Source organism: Harpia harpyja, chromosome 1 (assembly GCF_026419915.1).
Source record: "Harpia harpyja isolate bHarHar1 chromosome 1, bHarHar1 primary haplotype, whole genome shotgun sequence".
NCBI classification, from domain to species: domain Eukaryota; kingdom Metazoa; phylum Chordata; class Aves; order Accipitriformes; family Accipitridae; genus Harpia; species Harpia harpyja.
In genome coordinates this window covers 57971729-57991828 of record NC_068940.1, presented here as the reverse complement: position 1 = coordinate 57991828, position 20100 = coordinate 57971729, and the positions used below count along the sequence as shown (strand labels likewise).

The 20100-nt window shown below is 40.0% G+C and overlaps 1 protein-coding gene across 4 annotated transcripts in view; it reads left to right on the top strand.

The window, feature by feature from the left end:
* The window catches only part of HECW1 (HECT, C2 and WW domain containing E3 ubiquitin protein ligase 1), a 279914-nt gene that overhangs the window by 231124 nt on the left and 28690 nt on the right, over nucleotides 1-20100 (top strand). For all 4 annotated transcript variants that reach the window (XM_052795694.1, XM_052795687.1, XM_052795670.1 and 1 more), the window contains 7 exons: nucleotides 3629-3734; nucleotides 3937-4033; nucleotides 6049-6132; nucleotides 7196-7305; nucleotides 9463-9583; nucleotides 10991-11104; nucleotides 14011-14163. In XM_052795694.1, coding sequence (XP_052651654.1) covers nucleotides 3629-3734; nucleotides 3937-4033; nucleotides 6049-6132; nucleotides 7196-7305; nucleotides 9463-9583; nucleotides 10991-11104; nucleotides 14011-14163 — 785 coding nt within the window. The remainder of the gene's footprint in view (nucleotides 1-3628; nucleotides 3735-3936; nucleotides 4034-6048; nucleotides 6133-7195; nucleotides 7306-9462; nucleotides 9584-10990; nucleotides 11105-14010; nucleotides 14164-20100) is intronic.

Genomic DNA, 20100 nt, shown 5'->3' with positions numbered 1-20100 from the left:
AAAAAAATTATCTGTGCATATAATAGTACTCCATTTCCCTCTTCCAAGAAAGAAAGCATTCACTTCATAAAATAATCTGTAATATTTATGCTTTTCTTCATGTTAGAAGTATTCTCATAAATGAAGGACCTCTGTAAAAAATGTTGATGTCCACCTGAGTAGATTCTTGGTATTAAATGGTATTATATATAAATTTGACAAAAATGCTACAGATTCTTTAGTAAGCATTTCTTCAAGGGTATCAATCTTCTACTGGAAAAAGGTGGTCGATGCTACTGTTGGTTACCTGATTTTTGAAAGAAAAGTTCAGGTAGCTGTACTGGCCATCAGTTACTAAAAGAATATAGAGCACCAAGTGCTTCATTTCCTTCTACCACTGCTATAAACAGAACAAGTCAGAAGCACTTTCCATTCCCGCTAAGGGACTTTCCGTCTGCAATGGAAATCAACATGTATGATTACAGGGTAGAGATTTTAAAGACAAAAAGAAGAAAGAAGCAGGCATCCATAATGGAGAGGCAAGAGTTTCTGGTTAGCAAGAAAAGCGGAGGAGATACTGGAATATAGCAGTATATAAATCTCCTTACTGACTCAAACCGCAACAAGCAAGTAGGAGGATTCAAACAGGCAGGAGCCGCTCAAATCCAGCAGTGATATAAAACCCAGGAAAGTGTATTATATCACTGAAAGGCTCCTGTGATAGTTTGGACTCTCCACTCTGGTTGCAACATCCCAGTATCAATTGCAAAGCTGTTAAACCCTGCCATAAATCTGTCAGATTACCCTGCACTAGATGAACCAGGTCACTAAATCATTGGAGGGGTCACTCTTGCTTTTTTTTTTTTTTTTTTTTAATTAGAGAATAATGTACTAATCTAAATTAAATGATTCAATTAGAAAGTTAAAGTAGACAAGGCAATTGTGATTAAACACTGAATTGGAGCAATCAATTGTACTATATTAGCTAAAAGATTGGAAAGAGGAGTGTTAGCAAAATGGAAGTTAATTAGATGGCTGGGAATTTTCCTGTTGTGTTGCCAGCGAAAAATTGTTCAGAGGTGTGAAGGTGTAAAGACCATGATCCAAACACAGCATTAGTGATGCCTAGTGATAGTGATGAAGAGAAGTACAGCACCACAGAGTGTGCAATTTATTATGTTAAGGTGCATACAGAACTGGATTCTTACAACCTAGATGACTTCAGCTGTTAAACCAGAATTGGGAAGAAAGGAAGGGATGAGCGAAGGTTTCTCTTCACGGGCTGTAGACACATTTCCTTTCAGAGTTCTTGCTTCAGGAGAAATATGTTCAGGCACACAACTCAGCAGCACTGGAAAGCTAGCCAAAAGAAAAAAAAAAATTAAAAAATTGGGTGACATGAGCAAGGGAAGGATCCAGCCCCAGGCTGGGCAGAAGTACCATGCAGTTCCCAAGTGACAAGCATATACCAGCTGGTGCTAATTTTTGTGGGAGACGGGTGTTTAGCTCCTGTTACTCCTCCCTTTCCCGTTCCTATCTTCTGGTCAGTAAATCTATGTGTAGCAACAAGAGTGTAGGATTTGTCTTTGTCAAGGATGAGTCAGGGACCACCCTTAAAAACAGGCTCACCCACCATCCACACTCCCATGCAAGTCTGTTCTACAAGGAGCTGAGGAAGAGGCATCCTCACCTGATTTCCAGAGCTCCCTGGAAATGGAGAAGCTGAGCACAACACAATGCCTTAGCACCATCCCACACATCCTTGCTAATACAGCCGATCACAGGCCAGTATGTGGTCTTGACTATGCTGCCCACAGACAGCCCAAGAAAGAGCTCTTCCCAGAAGGGCTTCATGCCCAGTGTGGCAATGGATTATAGGGCACCTCTTGCACCTAAGCTTCCTCCTTCTTCCATAGCATAGAGTGAATGCCGTAAAGGCCACATGGTGCCTGTCAGGGTGGATGCCTGGGTCAGAGGGTGAAAGCTGCCTAAGCCTGAGCTAAACTTGCAGTGTCGGTTGGCCCATGGGGGTATGAGAAAGAGACAAAGGCAGAAGATTTAGCACAGCACAGGGGGACTAAGTGAATTGCGTATGACCAGCTTGAAAGTTCTTTCTGTTTTTAAAGGTGAGAAGGGTTGGACCAAGGTTAGCACATCAGTCCATTAAATACTGCGGACTTGACTGTTCTCCCTGACACTGGGATGACTCTCTTGTAGTCAGCAGATGCATACCAATATAAAATGGGTGCAAGTGAAATCATAATTGAATGATGGAGCAAAACATTCACCATGCACTTTCACAGAAGTTTTGTGTTTTCAATTACAGTATGTTTAATTAGAATCATTAAGAATTTTCATTGTTTAACCTGTGTATTGACATGTATCAAGTGCGTTGACTGGTATCTTGTTACATATAAACATTTTATGCTTTATGTGCTCCAAAGGCAACTTGCCAGTCACGTTTAGCTTCTCAATTTTCATTTATATGCAGTTGGAAGACCTGGCATTTGGCGTACCACTGAAAATGGGTTGGCACCATTTGCTTGGATGCAGAGCTAAGCAGTTAAAATATTGGAGTAGGGGCAATTTCTTCCTGCAGTGGTTGCCAAGTACTACAATTTGTGCAGTGAGAAAGGAGCAGCTATTAGCCCAGCAGAATGGCAATTGGAATTCCTAAAGCATCTTGTCCTGATACAGGGCATCCTCACACTGATTTTGTAGCCGTGCTCCTCTGTTGGCTTCACCGTGGCCATATTCTGGAGGAACACATATGAGACAGAGGTGGGTTCCCCTCAGCTTGCACAAGTCCCCGAAGAGTTACCCAGCAAGTAATGACTTACTGAAGACAGATTGCCAGACCTCATTGTATGGCTTTTAATATCCTCATACCTAAGTGTTTTCCCACCTTCTAATGTATCTGCCTTCCTGACAAGATTCCCTTCACTAGACACTGTGTTTAGGACAGTGGCATTCTTTAAGCCCCTCAGTTAAGTAGTAGTGATAAATTTCCTTCTTGCTACTCTTTTTATCAGCTCTTTGGATTATGTTCTTTTTTCAATGTATACAATTCAACTTCTATTTCTGCTTATGCAAGTTAAGCAACCCCCTTTTGTGATGATATAGCCCTTTTCTGTCCTGTGAGCTACATAGATATACCTTCCTCATGTTATTTCCAGTATTAAATTTCCCTTCAACAATGCTAAGTGAACAAGTTGCAGTGTTGTGGGTTTTTTTCTTTTTCCAAATTAACATTGCTGTAAAAACCTTGAAGTAAATGCAGTTATGCTAGAACAAGAGACTGTATGATATTAGAGATTTTATTTTCATTGAACCCGAGAACTCCATTACTGCAATACCTTTATTAATTTGCGTTTACTTCTGGATTCTGGTGCCTTCACTGCAGCATCAGAGAGGTGTGATAGCTGTGGATAATGGTGTCCCTCCATTTTGAAGCACAGAATTACCTGCCTTTTTTAAGTTTGCTGAATTACAAAGCTATAATTTTCATGCAGGCTTTCTGCCCTTCAGTCAGTCAGCATCACGGACCATTCCGAAGATCACAGAAGTAATGATGAGAAACTGTTCTACTGACTGATGTGCTACTGATGGTCAGTTTTGATCATTCTTTGCCTTTCCTCTGATATTGTAGGCCTCCGAAGTCTCTCGAAACAGAGGAGTTACTCTGTTGGCCAGACCAGGCAATAGTCTCGTAACAGCTATTCGAAACCAGCACCATCACGAGACATTACCTCTGGGTAAGCCAAGTTTCTCTTCTTTTCAAAGCAGTGCTCACAAAGATGCTTTTCAGAACTTCTCATCAACCACATGCACTGCCTCATGTTGCACTGTGGCTCACTAGCAGTGCAATCAGTGTGCCCCTGCACAGTCACGGTGACGTGACCAGGCCCCTTCAATGGTAAATAAAGCCTCTGTTTTGTTTTTTTTTTCCTTTTCCAGCTTACAATGACAAGATTGTTGCATTTCTACGCCAACCCAACATTTTTGAGATGCTGCAGGAGCGTCAGCCCAGCTTGGCCAGAAACCATGCACTCAGGTACTGCTTTTTTCCAGACTGCTGAAACACAGTTCCAGGAAGGACTTCTTGTAGTGGGGAAAAACAAATTCTAGTAACTGTAGTACAAAAGATGAACTTGGGCTCCATATGGAACTGTCACCATTGAAGAGTATGTGTGGACCACCAGAATCTATGTAGTTGCTATAGTTATTTTCCACAGACACCCAGGAAGTAAGAAGAACCAAAATAACTATGGGCAAATAGTGACATACCTAATTTCCATTCTAAGTATTACTCAGTAGCAGAAACACTGTCTTAACCTACAATTATCACTTTGCTTTTCAGAAGATAGGGTTAAAATTGTGTTTGGATGGAAGTCAGCAGCAAAACCCCAGTAACTTCAGCAGAACGAGGATTTCACCTCATGATTGGATTTATACCCATGCCATGGACTAGTCACCCTAGATTTTATAAAGAAATAGGAACATTATGAAGTAGATTGTACTGCTGTCTTTAATCTTTCTCACTTACGACTTAATGGTAGTCCTTTCCAAAATAATTAAATTGTATCTTTCTTTTTCTTATGCCCATTTCTTTCCTATTAGGTTTAAAAAAAAAAAAAAAAGAAAAAACAGAACCAAAAGCTGGTACAATTTAAACTCATTCTAATTCCAAAGGTTATATTAATTGTTTTGGCCAAGAACCTAAGCTGGTGTTAGTCAGTCTCAGCAATGCCAGTGTGCACCACCTAAGAGTTTGACCAAGAATTTAGTTTGTACTGTGCAGTAAAAAGTGCAGCTGCTTGACGGGCAAAGGAGGGAAGGAAGAGCAAGGGAAGGACTTTCAAGTTTTTGCAGTGCAGTTTCTGCTGATAGCCTGACTCGTCATTTACCTGTGGAGGGCCAGACAAAGAGTTCTTTGGGTATAAGTATTAGACTTCCTTCCTGGTGGAATTAATACATTCAAATAAAATGAGGGAGACAAAATGAAAAATGCTCCCAGTATTCAAGACGTACGTTTCTGTAACTGAGAATTTTTTATCTTCACCATCAAATTATTCCAGACTATTTTTTTTCTCAGCTGTAATTTGAATTCTCATTTCTCAGAGAACAGATGATGCTTTTATCTCCTTTCGAGCAGAGAACAAAATTGACTACTGATAGGGACTAGACAGCTTAGCCAGTGTGTAATGAGATTTGTAACAGGATATTGAGCCCTTCACCTGCAGGTCATTGCTTTGATTATACCTTAGGTCAGGAGTGATCCCAAGCTATGTCTAATGCTCATACAGCAGGTATTAAGCAAACTCCTAGGAGACAAATGACGTTTTTTGCAGGGCTTGATTCTGCAATACATTGCAGCCCCACCCAGCAAGGTACTAAAGCACATCCTTGACTTGAGGTAGAATCCTTTGACTTGATACTAGAATAAATATTCTTAGACATTGCAATGCTTTAGAAACACACTGACAGATTGGGGTGTAGTTCTGTATCTTCCATGGCCCTAATCTGCTGATAGGATCCTATCCTATGTTTCCTAGTCCTTATTAGCATTCATTTAAACAGCAAAATATATGATTTTACACATGTACTGTATAAGCTCTGTGTGATCAATTAATTTCAAATATATGTTAGTGTTATTTGCCAGATAGAACTGACAGAGGTAAAGGAAGTGGTATTATGTGAAATTCTGTTAATGAAAGATGGTATATTAGTTGTAGCCTTAAACAAAAAATCTGCCTGTCAGTGACCTTAGCTATAGCACTACACATGAGCTTGGAGGACTAAGAATCATTCTGTTTTCTAAAATATGGTATAAAATCTCTTGCTTTTGAATCAGGAAACTGAGTGATATAAATAGGTTCTTTTTAGCAAGTTTGTTAGTGAGATTAGAAAATTAATCAGACAGTTGTTTGCCATTTTTGTAAGGAGAGAAACAGTAACTGGCAAAATACCAAAGAATAACAATTCTATGTGTAGTTCATGCCTTGATAATGGCATATTTTCTTCTTTTTTTTCTTTCCTCTCTTCTCAATAATATCATTTACGTTTCAGGGAGAAGATCCATTACATTCGGACAGAGGGTACACATGGGCTTGAAAAGTTGTCCTGTGATGCAGATTTAGTAATTCTGCTGAGGTAATCGATTTGATCAAAAGCATGATGTCATTACTTATGGTACTAGAGAAGCTGGCTGGCTCTTTTGCAGCATAATTGAAAAGATTTTGTTAAATCTTCCAGGTCATTTGTGATTAGAATAGGATTCATTGTTACTGATAGTCACCCAAAATAATTCAGCCAGGGTATATCTGTCAACTCTTACTTCCTGGAAGGCAGCCTCCATCATTGCAGTAAACTCTATCCCCAGCCAGCTCAATTAATACAGTTGTTACCATCAAGTAGCAGATAACAAAGAATCAGGTCAAAATGTTTCCTTTTAATGGCAAAATTCTTGTTCCTTTTTTTTTTTTTTTTTGAAAAGGAAAAAACTTGTCTTTCTCAGTACAAGTAAATAATGTAACTGCTCATGAAATTGCTAGTTTTACCACAGCAGTGCTGCCCATACACACAGAGCCACATCACGCTAATGAAACCTCAATGTACAGTGCAATGAGCATTGTTTGGGTAATGTAGATAAGGCTTCAATTTTTACTGGGACTAGGGCGCTTGGTCTTTAGGTCCTACCTACTTTTGTTTAGCACAAATAAGCACTTATTTTATTGCCTTGGTCTTACATGGAAAATGTTGCTTTACCCAGGTGGTTTTGGTATGCTATATAGCACTGCCTAATGCAAGAAGTTTACAATTTATTCCCATCAACTTAATCCGAATGGTCAAATTGTTGAGCTATATGAAAATGCATGACCTAAGAAAAACAACCTGGGAGACAGATGTGTGTAGCTTTGCTTCTCACTGCTAATGTGTTGAAGTTGTCCCTGTTTACTACATAGCCTCAGATCTTTGCTCTCTATCAGTAGATCAAGCCACTGTGTTAGCGTGAAACGTCTAATGAAATTCCTTTTGTTCTTCTTAGTTACTGGTGACCATGCCTGATTTGGGAAACCTGTGGATTTTATGAATTCATGAGTTCAGAGATGTACCCAAACTTATGACCACAGCAGACATGCACCATACTGCATATTTACATTCCTTCGTGTGACGAATGTGAACCAAACCTCTCTCTATCACTTTTTCTATGCAGCCTTTTTGAAGAGGATATTATGTCCTACATACCACTGCAGGCTGCCTTCCATCCTGGTTACAGTTTCTCTCCTCGCTGCTCACCCTGTTCATCACCCCAAAATTCTCCAGGTAAGGAGATAGGGAAAATAATACAAAATCTTGCATTTGTGGTATTTCTCCAAATAAATACAAAGGGGCAGATTCAGAGCCAGCATCAGCTGTCAGCCTGCTAATTCCAGTTCCTGATCCAAATCTGACCCCAGCTGCTTTTTTGCTGGATCAGTTGCCATTGCTGTCATTTATCTGTTGAAACGTTAACAGTAGCTGAAACAGATCGGAAATTGCCCATATAGAAGAAGGTATTTTTCTGCTTTTTATGTAGTTGGAAAGGATTAGGGTAAGAGAATGGTGCACTCCAAACATAACTCACTGACGTGGAAGCACATTCATACTATGCGACAGGTGCAAAGAGCAGCTTCCAAATCAAAGGTGTATTGCAATACTTCCAGTACTCCTGTAAAGTTCAGTCTTCTTCACTCGGTGTTCCAAAGACTTCTCTTCTTCCCGAGACTCATCTATTTTAAGACCTGAGGGGACCATCTTGATCATCTAGTCTGACCTCCTGTGTTGAGCCCATTAACGTAGGTTTGACGGGAAACATATTTTCCAGAAAGACATGCTGTCTGAGAAGGTTATTTCCAGCTGTGGTACGTCTCTGTAGTTATTGTTTATGCTATAGAAATTTGAGGAGCTAATGTCTCCCTTTTGCCAAGATATACAACTCCTGCTGCAGTCTCACTGCATGGCTGTGTCCAGTGGCCATTTTGAGAGAATTGACAGAAATGTGATCTGAAGAAATCCATTATTGGCTGAGCTTTTTAAACATTCATTTAAATGATCTGGTTTCAAACAAAATTAATGGACAAGAGACATTCGAATCTCAGAGGTGGCTGTGGAAAATTGGAAGGTTTTTTGATGTGAAGAAGTTAAATGCTGAACCCTTGTCTATAGGAGGACAGTGTTTTGTCAGAATGTCTTATTTTCATTAATGAGTTTTAACACAATTGTTAACAAAGTTCCCCTCTTCTACATCAGGACAGGTCATAAACAAGTATTTGGCGAGAACATGACTTAAGAGAATGTTAAAAGAACTGCACTGGTCTTTCTGTTCTTGTGAAAACACAAGGGCAAATGCTAATTTCCAGCAACATACTGTCTGCTTGCTTATTACTGCCACTGGTTACATAGCCCATGAGAACACTCATTCTCTTCTGTCCTGGGGGGAAAAAAGGTCTAACAGAAGAAAAGAAGCATCACAAGGGATTCTCTTTGCACTGCATGTAAATATGCCTTTCTGTTTTACCAGCAGAGGCAATTGGTAATGTCCTTCCCTCCTGGCAACCATGATACTTTGGGCTCTCACTACATGTGATTTTTTTTTTTTTTTTCCTGTGGAGGATTTTCTGCCAGATTTCTCATAAAAGGACTTGTTTTTATTGTCTTCTGTAATGAGATAGGGAAATGGGATTTCATGGATCCATTCTTTGACCCTTTATGGCATGACAGTTTTTTATACAAAAGGACTAATCAGCTACTTTGAGAATGCAGACTTCAAAACAAAGCAGGTCCCAAATTGCTAAAAATCTGCTATATGTGTGAATCATAATAGGAAAATGTAGTATTTCTTGCTGACAGAAATCCTTCTTGATGCCACAAAGGGGTTTTGTGTTGATAGCTGGAAGTGTTTAATATACAGTCAGATTAACACAGGGAAACCTGATTCCCAGCTTGGCTAGGGTGCTAGGCTCCAGTGAGAAGTGCTGCTTTGAGCTCCAAAGGTTTAATCCTGCCAAGTAAGGAGATCTTCTATACAATGCAGAGGAGAGAGATCTCTTAAAAGTGCAGAAGGGAAAGAAAACCTAAATACCAATGACTGTGAGTGGGAGTTATGCGTGTCAGTCTTTCTCATGCCTTTCTGATCCTTGAGTTTCCATTCAGGTCAATCACAGTTAAAGGCTGAGGCAACACAAAGGCACACATAAGGCAAGCTTAACAATTCTTTTAGTGAAGAAGATACAGCCCCTGGAAGTCATTGCAATCACTGAATTATAGGAACCTACAACTCCATTAATGCCAGGTAGAACAATAATAGTACTGAGTGCACTGCATACCTGTAAAAAGTTCCTAATGCATTTGTTAGCCAGTTCTGTCTGGAAACATCAGCTGCATGATTCGGAAAAAATTAAAGCCCCTTACACTTTAGGATGCTGTTCATTTTCCCGCCAGGACTGCAGCGAGCAAGTGCAAGAGCACCTTCTCCATACAGGAGGGACTTTGAAGCCAAGCTGCGCAATTTCTATCGAAAACTTGAAGCCAAAGGGTATGGGCAAGGTCCAGGTAAAATTAAGTGAGTATTATGGCAAGTCACTCAAGTAGTCTAACATGGTGTAGCTTGTCTTTTATCATTATCCATGAATGAAGACACTGATAGGGAGTGGGAAACACACCAGAGATTGCATTTTGTACATGAACCATCAGGGCGAGATAAGATCTTGGGATATACTGCAAAAGAGTGATCTTCAAGAGGCTTTTGTGTGGAAGTTTTAGTTCTTATAGATTCATATTCTTACACTCCCATTCCCTACCTATTTAACAGGGATGTTGTTATTCCTGCCTATAATTTGCTAGTAGGAAAATCATCCATTCAGGCAGTTGTCCACCAGAGATTATTAACAGCTGTGTCATTGTAATGATGGAGTGACTCCAAATCCTTTGGATCTACATATCATTATAACTCAGGACCACAGTATGACCCTACAGAAGTTAGCCTGTACATGCAGGTTTAACTTTCAGTAGCTCTTTGTGTGGGTAGCCCTCCTGGATTTGAACTAGAGAGATTTCTGCCTCTCTTCATGTATTTTGGGGTTCTCTGTCACTTGGTTGTGGAGTTTGCTTTCCAGAAATCTTGTTAGTTGGCTTTTAAGTCTGTACCTGCTTGTGCTCAATCTAGTTATCCAACTTGGCCAAAGGACTATATGTTTCTAAGATATTTCCTGGGCATCTGGTTGAATTTATACATCAGGTTGGCTTCCTACCAAATCACATCTGTTGTGGAAAAAAAACAGTATGAAGCCAAGCAATTTATTCCAGGCAAACGTTGTCATCAAAATATTCTTACAGAGATGGAGAGTCCTAGCCGTTGGTTATCCCTTTTGCTGTCCTACTAAGTGGGTCCAAGGCATTCAGGAAATACATTTTAGAAGGTCTGTCTTAAGATGTCCATGAACATATGAACAAGAAGGATTTCTTGCACAGATGGTGTTTAAATGTACTGTTCATTAGGTTGTTTCAGAGGCTGGCAGGGGAGCGAGAAGTGTGTTGTATAAGTGGAGGTTGATACTCCCTTTGCTTACCCTGCTACAGAAGCAGTAATTCCATGGACATTCACTGGATTAAATCCAGGAAGAGTTTAGGGCCAATCCCAGAAAGCTGTGACCTCATCTACGCAGGAAACTCACAGCGCACTCTACCATACAAATTTGTACGTAGAGGGTGTAATAGAGAGTCTTAAGTAGAGCAACACTTTGAATCTAATCACAGCATCGTGAAGAAATTCACCTTTGAGGCATACAGAAAAGCCCAATGAAACTCACTCAAAACCCATAATGGTCAAGTAGCATCCGCAGCAGTGGATGCAACTTTATTAACTTCTCTGAGAATTAATGTCTCTTTTTATCAGCTCTTGTTTACTTTCATCCTCACAGGCTCACACAAGACTCAATCATTAGATCTCTATTTCTGCCTCCCTTTGCAGGTTAATTATACGACGTGACCACTTGCTGGAAGGCACCTTCAACCAGGTAATGGCATATTCACGCAAGGAGCTCCAGCGGAACAAACTCTACGTCACATTTGTTGGCGAGGAAGGGTAGGGAACCACTAAATGCTATCAGTTGTGAAGTGGCTGTTATGTTGCAAAACAAAGAGTTGACTAAGGCTGAGCCTCTCTTGTTATGTAATGTTTCTTTGGTTTGTTTTACCTCTAAGTGATTCATTTTAATCAGCTCAAGCATTTGTTAAAAATAACAATAACCATAATGCTTCATTTTCCTGTAGCACCTTCCATCTAGATGTCTCAAAGCGATAATTTAAGTGGTTAAATCTAATGTCATCTTGTTGCCCTAAGTATTTTGACTGGCTGGAAGGCAAAACTGAACTACAGGCCCATGTTTACACACTGAATCAGTCATAGGGCTATAATTGGAGACCAGACCTTTATCCCTTTTGTTACTCTAACTCTTCAAAATGGATCTGGTTTTGCTTCAAAAATTTTTGCTTTGCATGCCATCTAATGATCGTTTGTTATCCATATGTGGACTTCTTGTCTCTGACTGAAGTGAGAAACATGACTGCTATTCAGTCCTAACAGTTTAATTCACCCAGCTGGAAGCTGAAAGTTATAGAAGTCTCTCAAGAAGGCCTTTTCTCAAGAGACTTTCTGCCAGCCTTACAAATCCATGAGCTGTTCTTGTATGATTAAAGCCAGTCCCTGACCTTTTGTTTCCAAATCTAAACAGAACCTTTCAAAGCCACCCTGGCTCACCTCAAGAGCTACATTGTAATTGAGGTGTAATCCACATGCTTTTATAATGAAAAGACCATTGTGCATATTTCCAGTGTTCCATAAAACGAAGGCTTGAAATCATATTTCAATAGCTTTGCATATAAATTTTCTTAAAAAAAACAAAAAAAAAACAAAAAAAAACCCCCAAAACCAACACATGGATGGGGTTTCAGTTCCAAAGGTACCAGAACAGTAAGGCTCTGGATCAGCTCTCAGCATGTCTGCATGTCCAAGAACTGCTGACACTGTCGTCTCTGACGTGGTATGTCAAGTGAAGAGCTTCTACCAAGTTGAGTTTTTCTGGGGACGTGTTAGGTCCAGTGGAAAACAGAAGTCACCAATCTCAAAGAGAGTCGATCAGTAACCTGAGTATCAGGGGTTTTCTTAACTCTTACTTTTTATACTCCATGGATTCAGTATTATTTAACAGAGGTTGTCTTTCACAGCTGGTTTTGCCTCTGGCTTGCAAGTAAAGCATAAACATGCAGCATACCTCAGTTTGCATTTTTTGAATAGTGTTCTAGTATGCTAACACTGGCCAAAGTCATGTTGTTTTCTCCCCATCTCTAATAACTTTTACTGTGTGTGGCACAGTATCCTCAGGAGAAATTACAAACCAATTTGATTTGCAAATTCATTCATTCTTCACTGATTCATTTACATCTGAAGATACATTCCCCCAGGGCTTCTGCTGTTTAATGCTAATATAGGTTCTGCTGGAGGCACCCCAAGACACCAGTTCCCTACTGAAAAGAAGAGTTGATGCTGTATGGCCATGTGATGCTGTATGGGCACAGCTTCCCATGTGTTTCAAAGCTAAAATGACATTGAAAATGAACTATGAAGGCTTTATGATGAGTTAATGTGTTGCCCAGAAATGCAATACCTAGTCTCTCGTTGGAGGTTTTTGAATATAGGCAGGTGTTGTTTGTAGTTCTTTACTCCAGCCATCATCAGGCTTAGCCCAGTATTTTAATGTCCATTGAACCAGATCTGTTACATGGTTAGCACTAGTGGTTCATGTGCGCTTACTACCATCCCCTTTTGCTGTTGTGGCTTTAGTCTCACCACATAATCCTAGAGCTAAAGCTGCTCAAAAGAGAAGAGTACTGAATCTCCAGATGTAAAACAGAGGAGGATGGGCCAGCCTGCCCTTTATCATCTTTCTAGTTGCACGAATCAATCATTCAACCCCTTGTGGTTATGCTTCCATAATTTCAAACATAATACAGAGCATACTGATTCAGCTGCAGAGTTTTCCATTTACTTTACATTTGTTAAGTAGCAGGAATAGTGCCCACCTCAGAAAACCTTTCGGCACACATGATATATGGCTACCAATCATTTGTTCATATTGCTACATGTAGATTTATTTTAGATTGAAAAACCTACCTACCATTATTAGAGGATGATCTGTTTTTAATAAATCCATCACAGTTGGGTTTAATGCATTCATGAAGCTTTCTGGTTTTGTTTTTAGGGTTTTTTTTCAAGTTGAGATAATTATACACAGCTTGATTTAGCAGTTGAGTTTTTAAAAAAAGTTAAAAAGGTGACTCTCTACAGAGCAAAATCATGCAACAGCAAAGCACAGCTTAAGGTGTACCACATGTATTTGAAAGTATCAGAAAAGTAGAAGAGCTTGGACGGAACAACTGAGGAATCACCATTCTATCTTAAGAGAGACAGTTCTGTTGGGTCTTGGTCGTGTTCAGTATTGACCTTTAGGTTATACCTGTAGCTAAGAAAGCATCCCTGGGGCTAGATTGTATCTTTGGTTACATCTCAGTGTAGGAGAGTAAGAGCGATTTCTACTTTGGTCTGGGCTGTCTGGTCTGTGAACCCCGGTGTTCATAGGCAGTTCAAACCCACTCACTAAAAAGCTAGCCCTCCTGCTAGCCAGCCAGCTAAGGCAAGGCTGAGCTTTGTACCTCCGATTTACTAAGCCTTTGGAACAAAGGAAAAGAAACTACTTAAGGGATGTGTCCGAGTTATGATTCCTCCCAGATCAACCTAGATGCTGGTGAAGTTTCAGCGTCATGACTTGTTCAGGGCTCAGAATCAAGTTTTGAGAGGAGTGATACACCATGTTAGAAACACTTGACTGCACAGGGGTAGGTGTTAGACAGCAGCCAATGTAGGCAAAACCCAGGAAATTCACTCAAATGGGAATGAGCCTCATTTTATCTTTTTTACTTTTTCCTTTCCAGGCTGGACTACAGTGGCCCCTCCCGAGAATTCTTCTTCCTTCTGTCTCAGGAGCTCTTCAATCCCTATTACGGGCTGTTTGAGTATTCAGCCAATGACACTTACACTGTACAGATCAGCCCCATGTCTGCCTTTGTTGAAAATCACCTGGAATGGTAAGAACATTTTATGCAGAATTGAACCATCCTTTTAGAGCACTACAGAAATGGAAATGCAAGACACAAAAGCTGCCGATTTAGACTAGACTACATACAAATACCATTGCTTCTGCTAGGAAGAAGTGGGAAGTAGGTTGGGAGAAGGAAGAGAGGGAGTAAGTGTAAATACAACAGCAGGCTCTGAAAAAGGAGTTGTGATGAGGTACTACTACTAAAATGTCCTGCTTGCATTACTTGAGACTTGATGTTTGTGTACTTCTGTGTGAATGTGAAAAGGAGAGGGAGAAGAGCTCTGCTTAATCCAGGCCTCCTCTTCTTGCTCCCTTTCTAAGAATAGCAGGTGTGGTCTTTCTGTACATCAAGCAGCATTGTGCTTGGAAGCTGTACAGTGTTCTCCAAGAGCCACACTGCTGCTCTGTACCTACTACAGGCCTTAAAAAAGGCCCAGTGAAAGCAGTTTCCCTTTTCGCCCCTGGCAGAGTGTCCCTGCTTGTGTGTGTCAAGGCCAGCAGAGCGAGCAGGTACTTTACCTTACCAAGTATGTGTGCAAACAGACAAACTGCTGATCTTGTTTCTTTATCAAAAATTCTGAATGCATATTGTGATCTCCTCATTTTTTTATCTGCCTCCAGATCTGTCTGTCTTTGGGAGTTGTTTTCCCTTTGATAGTTTCAGATGTGGTTCAATGAAGCATGAGCTGCGAGCCCTGGGTGTCATTTGATCCCTTGTGGGATTTCATTGTGTCAAAGAAATAATGCCACATGGGTTTGTTCCTATGATGTTTTTCTTTGTCTAACCAATCTCGCTGGCTCCTCTCGGAGATCCTTTTTTAAAATGGAAGGCAGTTTAGGACTCTTTTAAATTGCAAATAGTACATGCCCCTCTATTCTTGTAAACAGATCCTCCTTTGCTTTGGCTTACAGTGGACAGGGGGTCAAGAACAGCTATATGGTTGTACCATCATCTCTATTAAGGTTGCAGTGGAAAAAAAAGGATGTTGCTGGGACTAGCATAGTCTCTGAATTGGGTTTTTTTGTATTATCACTTGCAGCAGTGGAGCATTATGCTAACAGTGATCTTTGCATTAAAGTATTTCTCTACTGACATTAGCAGGAAGAGAGTGGCTTAGTTCTTAGAGCTTGTGCATTTCCCACTGCAATCCTGTTCATTAGACATTATGCAGTGGCTTCCTAGTTTTCAAGAAGAAATACAGTCTGTCCTTTGTTCGGCATAACAGGCAGCATGGGTAAACTTTTGATTAAGGAGGCTGTATTTGTGAAGATGCATTTTGATTTCAGGGCATAGGACCGCTTAGGCAGGTGCAAACCCAACATCATTCTGCCCACACTGAGCAAACTGGACGCAGGCCTCTTTCTCCAGAAATGGTGTTGCCATGTTATCTCAGCAGTATTTGAAATAGGCCCTGACTCTTATCTGTTATAAATACTGCCGTTGTGAACAGTTCAGCTGCAGTTTTCTTATGTAATAAATTCTGCTGCAAAAAGTATACACTTTGTTTGATCCCCTCATTTTGTTCTTCTGTTCATTGAGAGATTTCAGCATGGAAGACACAGAATTTTAGAAGTATCCTGGGCATACAGAACAGCAGAAAGAGACCTAATATGATTTTCTATAGCAGTTAGCAGTCAACTCAGAAATCAGTAGAAGTTAGACTCTTAGGATAATATTTCTCCAACTACACATATCTATACAGGCTTCTTGTGTACAGAATGTTATTTGGGCTTTGGGCATTTTTGGTTTTCTTTTTTTTTAGGAAAGAGAAATTAAGTCCCTTGGCCTGCAGAAAGAAATAAATGCTATGAACAAAGAGGTTTGTACATAAAGTAGTGTAAATAGGGCAAGATTGCAGAACCCAAGGGAAAGATAAGCAATCCAGTAAGTGCTTGGAAATACTTCTTGAACCTGTTATGGAAATAACTGGCTGAGACCAGCAGTTTGTAGTTAGCCTGATAGGTTTCATGATTGGCTTGTAGATATCTAGACATTCTGAATGTTTTTGTGCTGTCTGTGTTGACTGATCTCAGCTATTCATGTGTAACCCTAGAGTACTGTATTCAGAAGTCTGTGCAGCCAGCTAAGATAGGATTTGGACCATGCTTTTTAAAACTCAGAGTACAATTTTCCCATAAAGGCTTTATAGGCTAACTTCTCTGAGGTTACTGTACTAACTTGCTTGTCATTATTTGTTCATGAGGAATGGAGTTTTCTGAAGTTCTCAGTCTTTCTCCAACTTTGTTCTCATCAAAGTCAGTGCTAAAACCTCTGTTTCTCAGATTTACTTATCGATATGATTCCAACAGAGCCTCCTCCCTCTAACATGCAAGAAATAAAGATTATTTTCCTGTTCCCAAATCTGTTATGAGACATCAGTTAACATAGATGGATGAATCAGTTTTGAGAGTCTCAGGGTCACAGATAATTAATATTCATAGTCTTTTCAAAGCTTGAAGTTTGATACCAGGTATGAAAACCACACAACCACAACTGGTTTAGATTTGCAGATTTGTTGAACTGTATGCCTTTTGGTGCTGTGGAGCTTATCATTTGTGTGGAATCTACCCTTCACATTTTTTTCTGGATAGCAATTATAAAAGACCTATCCAGACACGGCTATATTAAGAAACAGGGCTACCAAAAAAATGGCCTCAAAATTATTTTATATTTTCTCTTCCTTAAGCAAACAGTGGCGAGTTTGAGGTAAATACAACAAAATGCAAAGATGTGAAGTTTTGTTCGTATTGGCAGAATTGAGAAATACTCTGCTCTTTTTCCCCTGGCCTAAAAGTTACAGTTCTGCCCCTGTTAATGGCTTATTTCATGCCTTGCTCTTTGTACAAACAGCTTTCTGAGTCCAAAATGAGCACATCAAAGTGCAGAGTAGTTGTATGTATGCCAAGTTAAGAAAGAGACATAATGACTGGAAAATATTTCTCATTTATGGAGAAACTGAGATTTAACACCTTTCCTGCAAGCTTCCATTGAATAAGACTTTTTCCTTCAGTTAACATATGTGCATGCTGAACACACAAAATATAATTTATCACACGTTTTCAAAGGTAAAAAAATTATTTTAAATCCCCCTGTATCTGAAAGGACACAGTTATATCTCTCCAGAACTAAGAAGTTTGACTATACATGTTTTTATCTGCATGCTACAGGATGTACCTGAAGCTTAGCCAGAAGAGCTGCTTTTAATCCATGCCAGTAATGAGCCATGCTATCTGATCTAGGTAACATGTCTAGCTCTTTGCCTGGATATTTGAAAACATCTTCTAAAATACTGTTTACACCCCCACTTAAGGTAGTATTCTCTAAATAAATGGGCAAAATGTGGTGGCAGCTGCTATATATTATTTCAGTGAAAAGAATATGATTTAGCCCAGAAATAATATTCTTGTCTTTGCTCTTGGTCAGGTGTTTGGGCAACTGAAATAGGGTGACTCACTGAAAAAATCCTTCTCAGGTTTTGCTCAATATACTGGGAGACAGAATAGTGTGGAATATTAAATATTCTATCACAACCTCATGCAAAGTTAGCAGTGTAATATTCATTGCCGCATTAGCTTCTCATTTTCCTCCCTGCTAGCAGTCCTTTGAAAGATTTTAGACTGACTTTCACATGCAGCATTGAAGCACTGAGGTGCAGGATGCCCAATATTAGAGGGCATACAAAGATACTTTTTCACTGGAGTGAAAAAAGGTTTCTGTCTCTGATTTGAATGACTAAGGTTTGATTGAATATTGTAGTTCTCCTTTTCACCAAAAATAAATAAATAATAAAAGGTTGGGTGGGTAAATCAACCCTGAGACAAAAAAAAATCCTGATGCATAATAGATGGAGGAAATGTGTTTCTAAATTCTGGGAACAAAATATCTAGTTCCAGAGTTTGCATAGTCTCAAATCTTCGTGCGGGTCACCGGTTACTCTCCCTGTCTTCTTCATGGTACGTTTTCAAGAGGTCTAGAAAGTTGTTGGTGTCTTTTCACTGCATCTCATTCACTTCTGTAACAAAATGATCTGTCTAATCATGCTGTGATACACTGGTTTTCCTCAGGTCTTTATTTTGTCTATCATCTTCCAAAGTATTTCCCCACTCAGCTCTAGCTAAGCAAAATGGTAAACTGAATGTTTCTTTCTGTGATGATTTCTGTATCATTTTCACCAAACCTGAAGAGTATAATCTCTGTGCTGTTTCATTGTTCATGTGGCTACCAATTTCAGATGTTATGATTTGGCTGTCATCATATCATGTAAAAAGTTCTACTTCTTAGAATAAAGCAATTCTCAGTGTTTTCTCATGAACTGTCGCTCCCTGCTGTGAGTACTTAATCTGACAGTGACTGTTGAAGTCACTAATCTGACAGTACTGTTGTCTTTTCAGTTCACAAAACACTGTTCACAATCTGCTGTCAGGTGGAAATCCAGTTGTCTTTTTCATGTCTTCTGACTGGGCCAGTTTTCCTTCACAGCAGTCCTGCCCCCAGGAATAATCCATTCAGATAATGTAATGTACCCTTCTTCAAGAGACAGCACTGTACTCATGGCACGATCATCTGCACCGGACTTTTTGTCCCCAGATCACTTGCCTGGTCTTTTATCTGGCTCACCGCAGCAATCAATTTCACATCATCTAGAATTTTTAGTTCATCATGTGTTTGTAAATGTAGAACTACAGCCAGAAATATGAAAAGAAGCTCGGTCTCTGCATAGAAGACCAGATGGCCTAGACAGATAAAAATCATTCACAGATATTCGTTTAGAGATCTGAGGGATGCTAACTTGAAACATCTTTTTCTGTGTTTTCATAGTGAATTAATGACAGCATGTTTTTTTTAACAATTAGGCATTTGTGGACCTTGCTGTGAGATTTATGCAGCCAGAGAGCAGTACCCCAGCGTCACAGTTACCTTAGAGGTGTTTACAGCTTGCTAATCATACTTAGCATTCTGTATCTATCTCAGAAAAGTCCTGTTGTGTTTTGTTTGTTTGTTTTTCTTTAAATGAAATGTAATACATTTATTTAGCAGAACCTTATTAGAAAGTTGCAGACTTGTGAGTAAAATGTTTTTGTGCAGAACCCTACTGAAGACCACAAAGATGATGACATAGTCAGACCCAGTGGCCCAGGTCCCCAGAAGCTGCAGATTGATTCCTGGCTGCAATGTCCTAATGAACTCCATTAACTTAATGCTCATTTAGAACTGCATTGGGGCAGGAAATTCTTCATTCAGTTCCCATAGTTAACCTTTCTTTCTGCCCTCCAATACCCCCCGTATTCTAGTCTGTGCTGCTGAACAGCGTCAGACAGAAAAGTCGCATGTATTTCTACATCATATTCTGCAGGCAGATGCAAGCCTGTTGTGCCCAATCTCCATGCAGACACAAAGTTGCTTCCCTGTGCTCCAAGCCAACTGACGTGGGTACTGCAATACTGAGCTGAGAAAATACATGCTGCCTCCCATCAGGGCTGATTACTTCAGGCTTGGCGCTGCCTCGATTGCTTTTACGTGCTCTGGCAAGCTTGGCACATGGGTAGAGCAAGATCCCTTTGCCTGCGCAGTGCTGTGTGGGTATACCCCCAGCCAAACTCTGACCTCCCTTTTATTTACTTCGTGTAAATGAGAAACCACATAGCCATCACTATCTATCTCAAGCGTGCCAAAGAATGCAGGGTGTTGTTTTTCCCATTTTTTGTTTTAATAAACCCAAGAAGAACCAAGAATGTTGCGATCTCGGCTGTCCTTTCTCCTCAGAGAGCTTGGCGGGTTTTCTTAACCCAGTTTCCTTAGGAGTTGTGCCTTGTGCAATTGCCCTGCCTATCCCTCAGACAGTTTCCTGATCAGTTTGAGACCTATTTGACAGGAAGGTAAACACCTCAAAGATACTAATTTCCTAAAAGCTTTTCGAAACTT